A 13473-nucleotide genomic window follows, 5' to 3' on the forward strand; every position below is an offset into this window, starting at 1 on the left:
CCTGTTTCAACTCTGAGACTGTATGCCAGGCTCTTTAGAGTTTCCTAAAGGGGCCCTGCGGCCACCCCAAAAGACCGTCTGCCCTGACTGTGCTGGAGCAGAATTTCCTGGGAGTTAGCAAATCACTTTGTTAAGGGCTCTTAGAATAGTGGGTCTCAGACTTTGAGCTCTGCACCAGGTCACCTGAAGTCACGCAGCCTGCTGGGGGCCCCCACCCCCACCCCCGGAGCTTCCGATTCAGCAGGTCTGGGGAGGGGCAAGAAACTGCGTCTCTGACAAGTTCCCAAGGGATACTGCTGGTCTAGGGACCCACTTTGAGAACCACTCTTCTCCAGGGCTCTAGGGCAGCACAGAGTAGACTCCCCTGCGGCATTCTCTCCTCACTGGAAGAACCACTGCTTTTCCTTTTAAGTGGAGACAGAAGATTGTGTGGGTGCTGTTCATCAGAGGTAAAGGGGCCCTTGCCGATCTTTTGTCTAGAATCCAGAATTCTTAGCTGTGTTGCTGTCTAAAAGTTCTAAATTATTAGAATCTCATAATGGATCAGACAGCTGGCTTGTCTTCCTACATAAAAATTAAATATCCAAAATCAAGACTGATTTTGTGTTGACCCGGCCGTGTTGTGCTCATTCATTTTTTCACCCAAAGATGCTTGCGGAGCATAGGACCACACCCTTTAATGCTTTCATGTACGTTAACTGCACGTGAACCTTCCAAGGGCCTTGCTGGTAAGAAAGGAGTTTGAGCGCATCTCGGAGGACAGATGACTAGCTCTGCCCCCTGGCCATTTGCAGACCAGCACTGGGCCTGGGTGTCCTGACTGCAGTCCTGGGGTGGTCCTCCCACTGCCACCTCCACTCACTCTCCTGTGAACGGTCTCCTAATTCCGTCATTTACGCAAACACCTCCTCTGTCCCAGACCCTGTGCTGGAAGCTAGATATTAGATGATGATACAAATATTGGCAGACTCATGTTGAAACTTGCTTTCCTTTCCTCCCAGGCTGCAGGTTTGCTAGATAGGCAACCATTTTGTGAGCTGCTGAGACCTCAACTGGGACTGGCTAAGAGAGAGCCAAGAAAAGTAGTAACTCTTACAAAGAATCTGTTTTATTCCCTCAAAGAGATGATTGATTTTTAAATTCTCCTAGAAGAAGGTGTGGCAGAGAGACAGACTCTGTATCTCTTAAGACATATACTATATAGTATTTACAGATTAAATTATAGGATGTCTGGGATTTGCTTTAAAATAATGCAGCACTGAAAGAAATTAAAGATCTAAGTATGGAGAGATATTCCACAGATTGGAGGACACAACACAGTAAAGATGTCAGTTACCTCCAAATCAATACATGGGTTTGACACAATTTCTACCAAAATCCCAGCAAGGTTTTTTTTAACTATAGACAAGATTATTCTAATGTTTATAGAGAAAGGCAAAGGAACAAGAATGGCTAAAATAGTTCTAAAAAAGAGGAATAAAGAGGAAACACTCCACCAAATTTCAAGAATTATTATACAACTATAGAAAACAAGATTGTGTGATATTGGAGAAGAACAAACAAGTAAATTAATGGATCAAAATAGAGAATCCAGAAATAGTGCCAAACAAGGATAACCGAACAATTTTTAAAACAGCTTTTTTGAGATATAAACCACATACCATACAACTCACCCATGTAAAGTACAAAATGCAGATTTTTTTGTATGTTATTAATTTTTAAAATTGTGATAAAGTGTGTTTTAAAATTTGCCATTTTATATGTATAATTCAGTGGCATTATTTTCACAATGTATGCAACCATCACCACTATATATGGCCAAAGTTTTTCATCACTCCCTGTTCCATTAAGCAATAACTCCCTGTTCCCCTCACCCCACTCTGTAATCATTAAGCAATAACTCCCTGTTCCCCTCTCCCTACAGCCCCTGGTAACCACTAATCTATTTTCTGTCCCTAAGAATTTGCCTGTTCTAGGCACCTTATATAAATGGGATCATACAATATGTGTCCTTTAGTGTCTGGCTCATTTCACTTAGCATAGTATTTTCAAGGTTCATCCATGTTGTAGTGTGTATCAGAGCATCATTCCTTTTTATGACTGAATAATATTTCATTGTATGTAAATACCACATTTTGTTTTTCCATTGATCTGTTTGATGGACATTTGGGTTATTTCCACCTTTTGGCTATTATGAGTAATGCTGCCATGAACACTGGTGTACTAATATCTGTTTGAGTCCCTGATTTCAATTCTTTTGGGTACATACCTAGAAGTGTAATTGCTAGATTGTATGGTAATTCTATGTTTTGCTTTTTGAGGACCTGCCAAACTCTTTTCCACAGCAGCTGCCTTGTATATCCTTTCTGAAGAAATGTCTACCCAAGACATTTGCCTGTTTTTTAATGAGTTTGTTGTAGTTGCTGTTGTTCTTGAATTGTAGGAGTTCTTTATATATTTCTAGATATTAGTCCCTTATCGGATATATGATTTGCAAATATTTTCTCCCATTCAGTGGGCTGCCTTTTCATTTTCTTAAAACGATCCTATGATGCACAAAACTTTAAGATTTTGACGTAGTCCAGTTTAGCTATTTTTTTTCTTTCATTGCCTGTGATTTTGGTGTCATATACAAGAACTAATTTCCACATCCAATGTCATAAAACCTTTCCCCTGTTTTCTTCAAAGAGTCTTACAGTTTTAGCTCTTATGTTTAGGTCTTTGATCCATTCTGAGTTAATTTTTGTATACGGCATTAAGTAAGGACCTAACTTCATTATTTTGCATGTGGGTATCCAGTTTCCCAACACTCTTTATTGAAAAGACTGTCTTTTCCCCCACTGACTATCTTGGCACCTTTGTCAAAAATCAACTGACCATTTATGTGAGGGTTTATTTCTGGGGTCTCTATTTTATTCTATTAGACCAATAGAATATATGTCTGTCCTTGTGCCAGTATCACACTTGTTTTGATAACTGTGGCTTTGTGGCAAGTTTTGAAGTCAGCTAATGTGAGCCCTCCAGCTTAGTTTTTTCAAGATAATTTTGAATATTCAGGGTTCCTTGAGATTCCATATGAATTTTAGAATAAGTTTTTCTATTTCTGTAAAAAATGCCATTGGGATTTTGATAGGGATTGCATTGAATCTATAGATTGCTTTGAGTATTATTGCCATCTTAACAATATTAAATCTATTAACCCATGAACATGGGATGTCTTTCCATTTATTTAGGTTTTCTTTTTATATGTTTCAGCAATGTTGGAATTTTCAGTGTACAAATCTTTTGCCTCCTTGGTTAAAGTTATTCCTAAGTATTTTATTACTTTCAATGCTACTGTAATGGAATATAAAATATATCTGTTTTCAAATTGTTCATTGCAAGTATATAGAAATAAAACTGATTTTTGTGTGTTGATTTATATCCCCCAACTTTGCTGGATTTATTTATAAACTCTAACAATCTATTATGGATCTTCAGAGTTTTCTACATGTAAGATTGTGTCATCTACAAACAGAAATAATTTTACTTTTTCCTTTCCAAGTTGGATGACTTTTTTATTTCTTTTTCTTGCCTAATTGGCCAGAACTTCCAATACTGTGTTGAATAGAAGCGGTGAAAGCAGGCATCGTTGTCTTTTCCCTAATCTCAAGGAAAAAGCTTTCAGTTTCTCACCATTAAGTATGATGTTAGCTGTGAGTTTTTCATATATGGCCTTTATCATATTGGGGACATTCCTAGTTTGTGTGTTTTTATCATGAAATAGTGTCGAATTTTATCAATGCTCTCTCTGCATCAACTGAGTTGATCATGTAGGGTTTTTTCCCTTCGTTCTATTACTGTTGTATATTACATTGAATGATTTTCATATGTTGAACCATTCTTGTATTCCAGAAATAAATCCTAATCAGTCAAGATATATAATCCTTTTAATATGCTGTTGAATTCAGTTTACTAGTAGTTTACTGGTATACTAATCCTCTGTTTAGAATTTTTGCATGTATATTTATGAAAGATATTTGTCTTCAGTTTTCTTTTTTTTATAGTGTTTTGTCTGGCTTTAATGAGTTAGGAAGTATTTCTTCCTCTTCAGTATTTTGGAAGGTGCGAGAAAGATTAACATTAATTGTTATTTAAATGTTTAGTAGAATTCACTAGTGAAGCCATAAAATCTTGGGCTTTTCTCTGTTGGGAAGTTTGTAATTCAATTTCCCTGGTAATTATAGGTCTATTCAGATTTTCTGTTTCTTCTTGAGTCAGTTTTAGGACATGTGTTTTTCTAAGATTTACTCATATAATCTAGTTTATCTAATTTGTTGGTGTATAACAGTTCAGTTGTTAGTATTTTCTTATAATTCTTTTTATTTATCTAAAATTGATAGTAATGTCCCCACTTGGCTAACTGATATTTGACAAAAGTACAGAAGCAATTCAGTAGAGGAAAGATAGTTTTTTTTTTAGAAATAGTGCTGGAACAACTGGACATCCATAGGCAATAAAAATGAACCTTGCCTGGAGGGGTGGGATAAGGAGGGTGGGAGGGAGGGAGACAAAGAGGGAAGAGATATGGGAACATATGTATATGTATAACTGATTCACTCTGTTATAAAGCAGAAACTAACACACCATTGTAAAGCAATTATACCCCAATAAAGATGTTAAAAAAAAAAAATGAACCTTGACCTAAATCTCACATTTTATACAAAAAAATTCAACATGAATCATAGGTTTAAGTGTAAAAGGTAAAACTATAAAGGTTTTAGAGGAAAAAACATAAATGAAAATCTTTTGGAACTAAGATTTGGTGAAGAGTTCTTAGATGTGACTCCAAAAGCATCACCCATAACAGGAAAATTTGATAAATTGAACTTCATCAAAATTTAAAATTTTGGGCTTCCCTGGTGGCGCAGTGGTTGAGAGTCTGCTTGCCGATGCAGGGGACACGGGTTCGTGCCCCGGTCCGGGAGGACCCCACGTGCTGCGGAGCAGCTGGGCCCGTGAGCCATGGCCGCTGGGCCTGCGCGTCCGGAGCCTGTGCTCCGCAATGGGAGAGGCCACAGCGGTGAGAAACCCGCGTACCACATAAAAAAAAAAAAAAAAAATTTAAAATTTTGCTCTGTGAAATCCTTGTTAAGAGGATGAAAAGATAAGCAACAGACTGAGAGACAGTACATGCAAACCACATATCTGACAAAGGACTTATATCTAGAATATATACAGAACTTTCACCACGTATCTGACAAAGGACTCATATCTAGAATATATACAGAACTTTCAAATCTCAACATTAAAACAATAAACAATAGAAATAGAAAATAGGCAAAAAACATGAAGAAACACCTCACCAGAGAAGATATATGAATGGCAAATAGGCACATGAAAAGATGTTCCACAGCACCTGCCTTTTGGGAAATGCAAATTAAGACCAAGATGCAATATTATTATACACCTGTCAATGTCTAAAGCATAAAATAGAGACAATACCAGATGCTGGTAAGGATGCTGAGAAACTGAATCTTTCATACATTGTGGTGCGAATGTAAATTGGCACATCCACTCTAGAAAATAGTTTGGCAGTTTCTTAAAAAACTAAACATTCAACTGTCATATGACTCAGCAGTTGCACTCCTGGGCAATCACATTTATCCCAGAGAAATGAAAACTATGTCCACCCAAAAAGCTATACATAAAAGTTCCTAGTAGCTTTATTTGTAACAGCCTAAAATTGGAAACCACCCGGATGTTCTTCAATGGGTGAATGTTTAAAAAAATGTGCACATTTATTACATGGAATACTAGTAAGCAATAAAAAGGAATGATGTAAAAATACAAGCAACCACTTGGATGGATCTCAAGTGCATTTGCCTGAGTGAAAAAAGTCAACCTCAAAAGCTTACATACTGATTGCCGTGGAGGTTACACAAATCTACACAAGTGATAAAATGGCATAGAACCATTTACATGTCTTATACCAAGGGCAGTTTCCTGGAGTCATATGAAATGTAATCATTGGGGAAATCTAGGTGAAGGGGACACAGGACCTCTCTGCAGTAGAGTCAGAACACCCTATACTGTATAGTTATTTCAAAATAAAAAGATTTTTTAATGCCTTAGAGGAAAAGGTATGACAGACAACTTTCAGTAGACTATAGTCTGTTTTAGATATGTGCTATGGTTACACTTTTTTAGAAAAGAGTCCTCATCTTGGGACTTCCCTGGTGGCGCAGTGGTTAAAGAATCCTCCTGCCAATGCAGGGGACACGGGTTTGATCCCTGGTCCAGGAAGATCCCACATGCTGCGGAACAACTTATCCTGTGCACCGCAACTACTGAGCCTGAGCTCTAGAGCCCGCGAGCCACAACTACTGAAGCTCGTGCACCTAGAGCCTGTGCTCTGCAACAAGAGAAGTCACTGCAGTGAGAAGACCTCGCACCGCAATGAAGAGTAGCCCCTGCTCGCTGCAACTAGAGAAAGCCCGCGCGCAGCAACCAAGACCCAAACAACGAAGCCAAAAATAAAATAAAATTAAAAAAAAATTTTTTTAAAGAGACAAGACATGCCACAAACAGGGAGATGATACTTGTGGCACAGATGGGTATCCAGAATAGAGGGGGAAAGTGTATGTTATATAAACTATACATACATAGAAATATATTTTTACATTAATGATTATATTAAAAATAAACACTCAATAGACAGACACTTCACATTAAAGGAAATACAGATAATCCATAAACATGGAAGATAAGATGTTCAACACATTAGTAAGCAGGAATTTTAAATTAAAACTACACTAAGATCCCATTTCATACCTATCGGCCTGTCAAAAATGAAACTGGCTGACAATGCCCATCCCAAGAGTTGGGAGGATGTAGAGTTGGAAACATTCCTACACACTGTCTGAAGTCTAAGTTGATAGGATAGCTTAGGGGACAGTTTGGCATACCCAGGACCCAGGGGTGCCATACCTAGGTGTCTATACCCAGGAGCTTGAATTCACTCCACGGGTAATGGTTTCATCCAAGAGGGCGAAAATCTTAGCTATTACAATGGTTTGTGCACCTCCAAAGAGCAACAGGACTTTAAAATATATAGTATATTTGTGGTATTAAAATTTCATTGGGGTCAATAGGAAAACAATGTCTAAAAGGCTCTTTGGGCGGGGGCAGTAATGAAAAAGAGGTTGGGAAACTCTGGGAGAAAGTCTGCGACCTATGCCCAGGCGGCACGTGGATGTGTCTGCAACACCATCATTTGTACCAGCAATAGCATGGGAAACACCCGATGTTCTGCAGCAGTGCAGTGCACCTGCAAAACTGCAAATACTCACAAAATGCAAGACTGTGCATCAGGGAGACTGAATCATCACAACTACATGAACTGTTGAGTAAAAAAGCCAGTCAGAGAAGAAAAGTTACTGGATGGTTCCATTTATATGAGGTCAAACCATGCAAAACTCAACAGAAATAAATGCTGAAACAAAGACAGCCTGGGTATAATTTATAAAAAGCTTGAAATATTGGATATCTCTAAAGGAGAGAGAGGGGAATGGGATTGGAGTAGGATATACAGGAGGTTGAATTCTAAGATTCTGGTATTTTCTAAAACAGGATGATAAGTGCCACAGGTGTTCTTTTTATTAATTTTCAAACAATATTTGCATGTATATACTGTATATTTCCTTGGAGATATATACATATATGTTTAATAAGAAGTTGTTAGCATTTTTAAGGGCCTTATGCCATGTATGAGGTATGGTAAAGTATACTATGTATACCTGACACATTGGTAAGTGGTTTTGAATTGAATTCAACAGGAGGGGACTCGAGTGTCATGCCACGACACATAGTTGTGTGTCCTTGTTTACAGAGCTGGTGGGGACTGAATGGTAGGTGATTTACAGTGATGTGTGAAAGTCGACCAGTGCACTTTTTCAACCAGACTGTGTTTTTGCAGCAAGAATGGTGTGAGAACCTGGCTCCCAGACCCTCTCCCTCCTCTTACAGAAGGAGCGTTTATCCCGGAAAGGCTCTCTCCTTCTCCGCGTGTCCCCTCCCTCGCTCCTCTTTAGCAGCTGCTCTCTGTCTCCTTCCAGCCCTCCCTGATGGAGCTCTGGACACGGCGCTCCGTGCGGACGAGGCAGGCAGTGAGGAGGACCTGTACGAGGACGTGCACAGCTCCAGCCACCACTACAGCCACCCTGGAGGGGGCGGCGAGCAGCTGGCCATCAACGAGGTAGGGTCAGGGCTGCATGGGTGAAGGGATGGGGCTGGAATGCATGGCCTGGCCATCAGGGCAACTTCAGCACACTCATGCAGGCCTGGATGTCCACAGTCTGTGTTGCAAGCAGATGACAGTGGCACCGGCGTGCACTCCACACAGTTTCAGCCTGTGGCTCTCACTTTAGAATGTGGTGTCCACGAGCAGAGCTTGTCAAATCCAGGACCCTCCCCTCTGCCCTCAAGGGGCCTAGCAGGAACCCAGAATAGCAGGTGTGGTACCCAGGGCCTGTGATGTAACTCCTGTAACGCCGTCCTGGATGGAAGAAGCTCTGCTTGGCAGGAAGGAGGCCAGGGCTTAGCCCCTGACCTCTCAACCAGTTGCCTGGGCAGGACCTGGGCAAGGCATGTGATTTCTTTCCTATTGACTCCAAGAGCTTAAAGAGTATTGCTGTTGCTATGACAACTGTGTAGCATATGTTACCACTTTTTACTGTTCCTACCTAAGCAGAAGAAATCAGTACGAAACTTTATCTAGGCAAAACTGGTCCCCATGCCAAGTCCTCCTTTTGTATTCTCCAAGGAAGGAGAAATTTCGAGACCTGGACACTCCTCTGTTTTTCTCACTCATACTTCTATTTTCTCCCCTCCTTCTTTTTCACTTAATTTGGAGAAGGCTGTTGAACATAATGTGGTAGGTAACTGGCACAAGCACATGTCCATAACAGCACCACATTCTCCTCTTGGCCATGATATAAATGTATTTCTGCTTTATTAAAACGAGAATCAGACCACCCACGATCTTGCAGATTTTCCCCTCACGAGGAGATCAGTGTACAAACAGCTTCTGACATTTCTGGAGCCATTTGGGAGTGTGGTGTCCTCACTACCTACCTGACAGTCACCAGTGCACCAGCACTTCCCACAGGCCTGGCTCTGAATGATGATTTAAAATAGCCATTAAATAATGATTTCATCAAAATCCATGATGCATAAGGAATAAACATCCAAGTAAGTTGGTTTTTCCAATATATGAAGCCTTTCTTTAAGTGCTTCTCATAAACTATTTTGAATGGAAGGGGCTCCAAAATGATATCATCTTAGCAGAATTCACAGAGAATGGTTTGCTTTTTCTTAAAGATTCAGCTGCCCTCAGTCTTGGGGCCCAGTCATGGTGGGAGGCCATGTGGGGCAGGGGGAGAGTCTCTCCCACCTGGATGTGAGCTCCTCCCTGCCAGCGACCAGGTGTGGAGATCTGAGCAGGTAGTCCTCTGAGTGCTGAGCTGTAAAATAGGATGACCGTACGGTTACAGGAGGACGGACAAACATAAGTAACGTGGCACGCAGTGGGTTCTCAACCTCCAATGACGCAGATGGTAATGAGGAAGGAATAGTAACATAAAGCTGTCCGTGTGGGGTTATCCGATTGGCCATCAGTGCTGCGTCGTTAGAGCTCTCGTGTCTACTTTTTATAGCTGTTCATCTCCTACCTAGTGGTGGAATCTGGTCCATCACATCATGCTGCTGGTGGGGAGGTGCCTTTTTGGCCCTTAAAAAATTGTCCATTCTAAGATGCTTTGGATGACGAAAGCCAAGAGCCAGGAGTGCTCTAGAAGAACAAGTAGGCTCTGGCCAAGGGCAATGAAGGCAGTTTAGACCATGAATTGTATAGGACCTATTTTAGCTGCTTAGAGAATTTGTTTCCTGTTTGGTTCAAAGGTGCTGCCTGGTATTTGAGGTTACTGAGTGGACAGCGTGGTGGTGTTGTACCTGTGTTTAGAGCCCTCAGCGCTCCCAGGGTGCTGGTCTTCCCTGGACCCTGGGCAAGCGCCCGGGGTGGGGTGAGGATGCAGCATGTCACGGAGGGGGATGGCTGGGCCAGGCAGCAGAGCCCCTCCAGTGAAACAAGGCTGACACGGGGCAGGGGCTGGGCTGCTGGCTAGTGGAGGACCTGCTGCAGGTCATTCCCGTCTCGGTCCTCTGTTTCCTCTGTGTGGGGTGAATGAGGCCCCTGGGCCCCACTGGCATGTAGGAGAGTCACCGTGCCCAGGTGTACTGGGTACCCGGGAAAGGCTGTATTCGTTACGATTCCTTGGCGGCATTAAATAGATTCACCTTATCAGGAACTCCAAAGAGACATAAGATGTGATTCTCCGATGACAGGCTGGTTCCCCCAGCCTTGCAAGAGCAGCACGTCCTGCTCTGCATCCCCGGCCCCTCTGGCACGCACAGCTCTTGCGTGTGAGGCAAGAAGGCTTACTGGGGGTCAGTGTGGGTTTCAGGCTTGGAGATAATAGAAGCAACACGTGTCAGAGAGAAGTCCACACCAAATAGCATCTGGCTTGCTCTAAACTCACACGTGCACTTGTATTTTCTAAGAATACGCTGGTGTCATGTTCTAAATTGGGACACTGTCTAGTTCCTGGTGACCTAAGGAGGGATCGCTCTTCAATTTCCTAAGCAGGAGGCAACCGAAACCAGCTGGCCTGAAGAGCAGGCGATGCAGAGGGACAGCGAAGCCCTTTTGTGTCCTGGGTACATGAGGAGCCACGTGTGTGTGACCACGTGAAGATCTGAGTGTGAGGTGTGCGCATGTGTGTTGCATGCATGTGACACACAGTTACTGAGTGTTTAGTGTGTGTCAGGCAGTGTCTCAGGTCTGGGACAGAGCTGTGCAGAGGACATCGTCCTGCCTTCCGGGAGCTGACCGCCGGAGTGACGGCAGGCACTGCACGTCTGTGTGTGGGCACCTGGCCTCGTCTGCATGTGCCCCAATGGAAGGAGAAGGGGGCGCAGTGTCTTGTTCATCCTGTATCCCTTGCCCCTAACTTGTGCCTCGTGCCTTGTGACTGTCCAGTTCCTGCAGCATGAGTTAACGTCAGGGCCCAGAAGTGTCCCCTCTCCTTTCAGTATTGACCCCGCCAGGTGCCCGTGACTCAGGCCCAGGCCTGGGCCTGTCTGCCCAATTCCTCACTCCCACCTCCCACCCTCTCCCTGCCTCCCACAGCTCCGGCCATGCTCTGCTGAGCCGGTGTCACCCCTGAGGTCAGGCCTGAGGACATTATTAGCCCAGGGATTTTTTTTCTGAAGAGTTGAGGGCTGAAAGTAGGCAGTGTCTTTGGAAGACATTGTTCTTGTTTCTTTTTAACCTCCCCACCCCAAGTTGTGAGATGGGACCGGCCCCCAGCCAGGAGGCCCTGCAGATTGCAGTCTCCCCTCCGGGCCAGGCCAAGCTGTGCTGGAGGACAGCACGCGTGTGGAGCTGGGCTTCCCCTCAGCTCTGCCCACTTCCTGCACGGAGCTGAGGGCCTTCGAATGTCCAGCTCCCCTCCAAAACCTGTGTGTAGACCTGCTCCAGGAGGGCAAGGGGGCGCTGAGGGCAGCTCCTGGATCATCCTGTGGAGAGAAGATGACACCCAGACTAGAGGGCAGACAGACATAAAGCTTGTACTCCAACTTGGGGCTTAAAGCGTAAAAGGTGCTTTGCCGGTAACTCGGCCAGCACAGCAGGTGGGAAGCAGGACTGGCCCGGGCCCCCAGGCCGTGGGGTCACCAAGGACAGAAGACAGTCTGGCCATCCACCTACTCCCAGCACTTCTTGGTGGAGCATTTAGAGAACACCGCAGGATGCGAGGCTGGCTTGTAACCGCCCCTTCCTGGAGGCACTGACCCTCCCTCCAGGAGTTTCTGCCATCCCCGGTGCCTGTGATCCTGGCTATCTGTCCCCACACCTGACTTGGCTCTTGCAACCCCCTCCCCGGCCCCAGGGAGGAGCCCAGTACTGGTCAGGCCTCCAGACCCCTCATGCGCGCCCTGAGCTGGGTGACAAACGGATGTAGGTCTCTGAGAGACGGGGCAGGAGCAGCTCGAGGCCCCAGCGCCAGGCCTGCAAGTGCCCATGGCCAGCAGCCCAGAGCAGCCTTCCTCTTCCCTCACCCTCCTGAAGCCCTGTCCCGGACACCTAGGTCACCCCCGCTCCATGGCAGTCCTGCCCCTCCCAGACCTGCCCACTCACCCAGCTAGCCTGGCGGGCCAGGCCCTGCTGCCTCGTCTACTCCTCCCTGGCTTGGATCCTTTCAGCCTGAATCTTTCAAGGGCCTACGCCTTTGTTTTCAAGCTTTTTTGGCTTTGTTTTTGGTCATGAAATACACACACAAATACTGTTGCTACTGTCTTCCCTGCCGTACACCCAGATCACCGGGATCTAAAGGCTAGGTGCCCCGGGGTGGGGCAGAAGCCACCTCTCAGTCCTCCATCCCGGCCCAGGTTCAAGGTTCTTCTGCCACTTAACGTCTCCCTGGCTGCTCAGCTGCACAGGGGACACAAGCGTAATCCCAGAACTGGGCTGTGGCTGAAGTCCTGAAGCTCGCCCCCAAGGCCAGGCAGCAGCAGGAAGTTCCTGTAGACCCACAGCGCTCAGTGCTGCGCTGACCAGTGGCTTCCTGGAACCACCCTGACTGGTGGCCTGAGTCACACAGCCCACCGTGCCCTCCCTCCTGGGTGTCCGATGGCTGTGCAACCACAGGGGCACAATGACTCAAGTCAGGGGTCCGAGCCACACCCCACCAGAGGCGTCACACAGTCTTACCAGCGCTGGGATTTGGGGCAGTAGGGAGTCCCCACAATCCTTGTGAGAGCTTGAAGGGAGAAAATCTTGAGCCAGTTATTTGAAGAACAGGGCAGAAGAAGAAGTCTCTTCCCCCCAACTAGACAGATAGGCCCAATTGAACCTTCAGATCTGAGGCGGGCAGACAGCCTCTCTGGACACATCCCAACCCTCCTCTGCCACACACACAGGTACCCACCTGCGCACATACATCCCGGCGTCCACTTGCACTCGTCAGCAGGATGGTGACCTCCACAGGTACCCTCGTCTCTACTCACTCACATGCATGTAGAGCTGGCACACACACAGGGAACCTGAACATACAGCCACCCACAAGGGAACACCCAGCCTCTGCACGTAATCCCTCCATGGGCTTCTCCTGCCCCAGGAGCCGCAGAGCTGAGCATGGAGCCTGGAAACCTCTGCCCACTTCTGAGCTGCTTTTCAGTCTCCTCGGCCCCCTCAGCTGCTGCCTCCTGACCCATCAGAGGAGCTCGGTGACTGTGACAGAGCTCCTCACTGTGGATGGGAAGACAGGCTTGCACATGAGGTCTGAGCCCTGCAAGGTTAAGGTTGCAAGCTCTGTCTGGGAGGCAGTAGAAACCCCCGGGGTCCCTGACATAGGGCTTTTTTCAAAAGCTGCTGAA

General features: G+C 45.2%; 1 protein-coding gene across 1 annotated transcript in view; it reads left to right on the forward strand.

Moving 5' to 3' along the window:
• Window positions 1-13473, forward strand: part of ARHGEF4 (Rho guanine nucleotide exchange factor 4) — a 117563-nt gene that overhangs the window by 89743 nt on the left and 14347 nt on the right. The window contains exon 3 of the mRNA XM_007464449.1: window positions 8097-8236. Coding sequence (XP_007464511.1) covers window positions 8097-8236 — 140 coding nt within the window. The remainder of the gene's footprint in view (window positions 1-8096; window positions 8237-13473) is intronic.

This window comes from Lipotes vexillifer, unplaced genomic scaffold, assembly GCF_000442215.2.
Source record: "Lipotes vexillifer unplaced genomic scaffold, Lipotes_vexillifer_v1.1 scaffold20, whole genome shotgun sequence".
Lineage (NCBI taxonomy): Eukaryota > Metazoa > Chordata > Mammalia > Artiodactyla > Lipotidae > Lipotes > Lipotes vexillifer.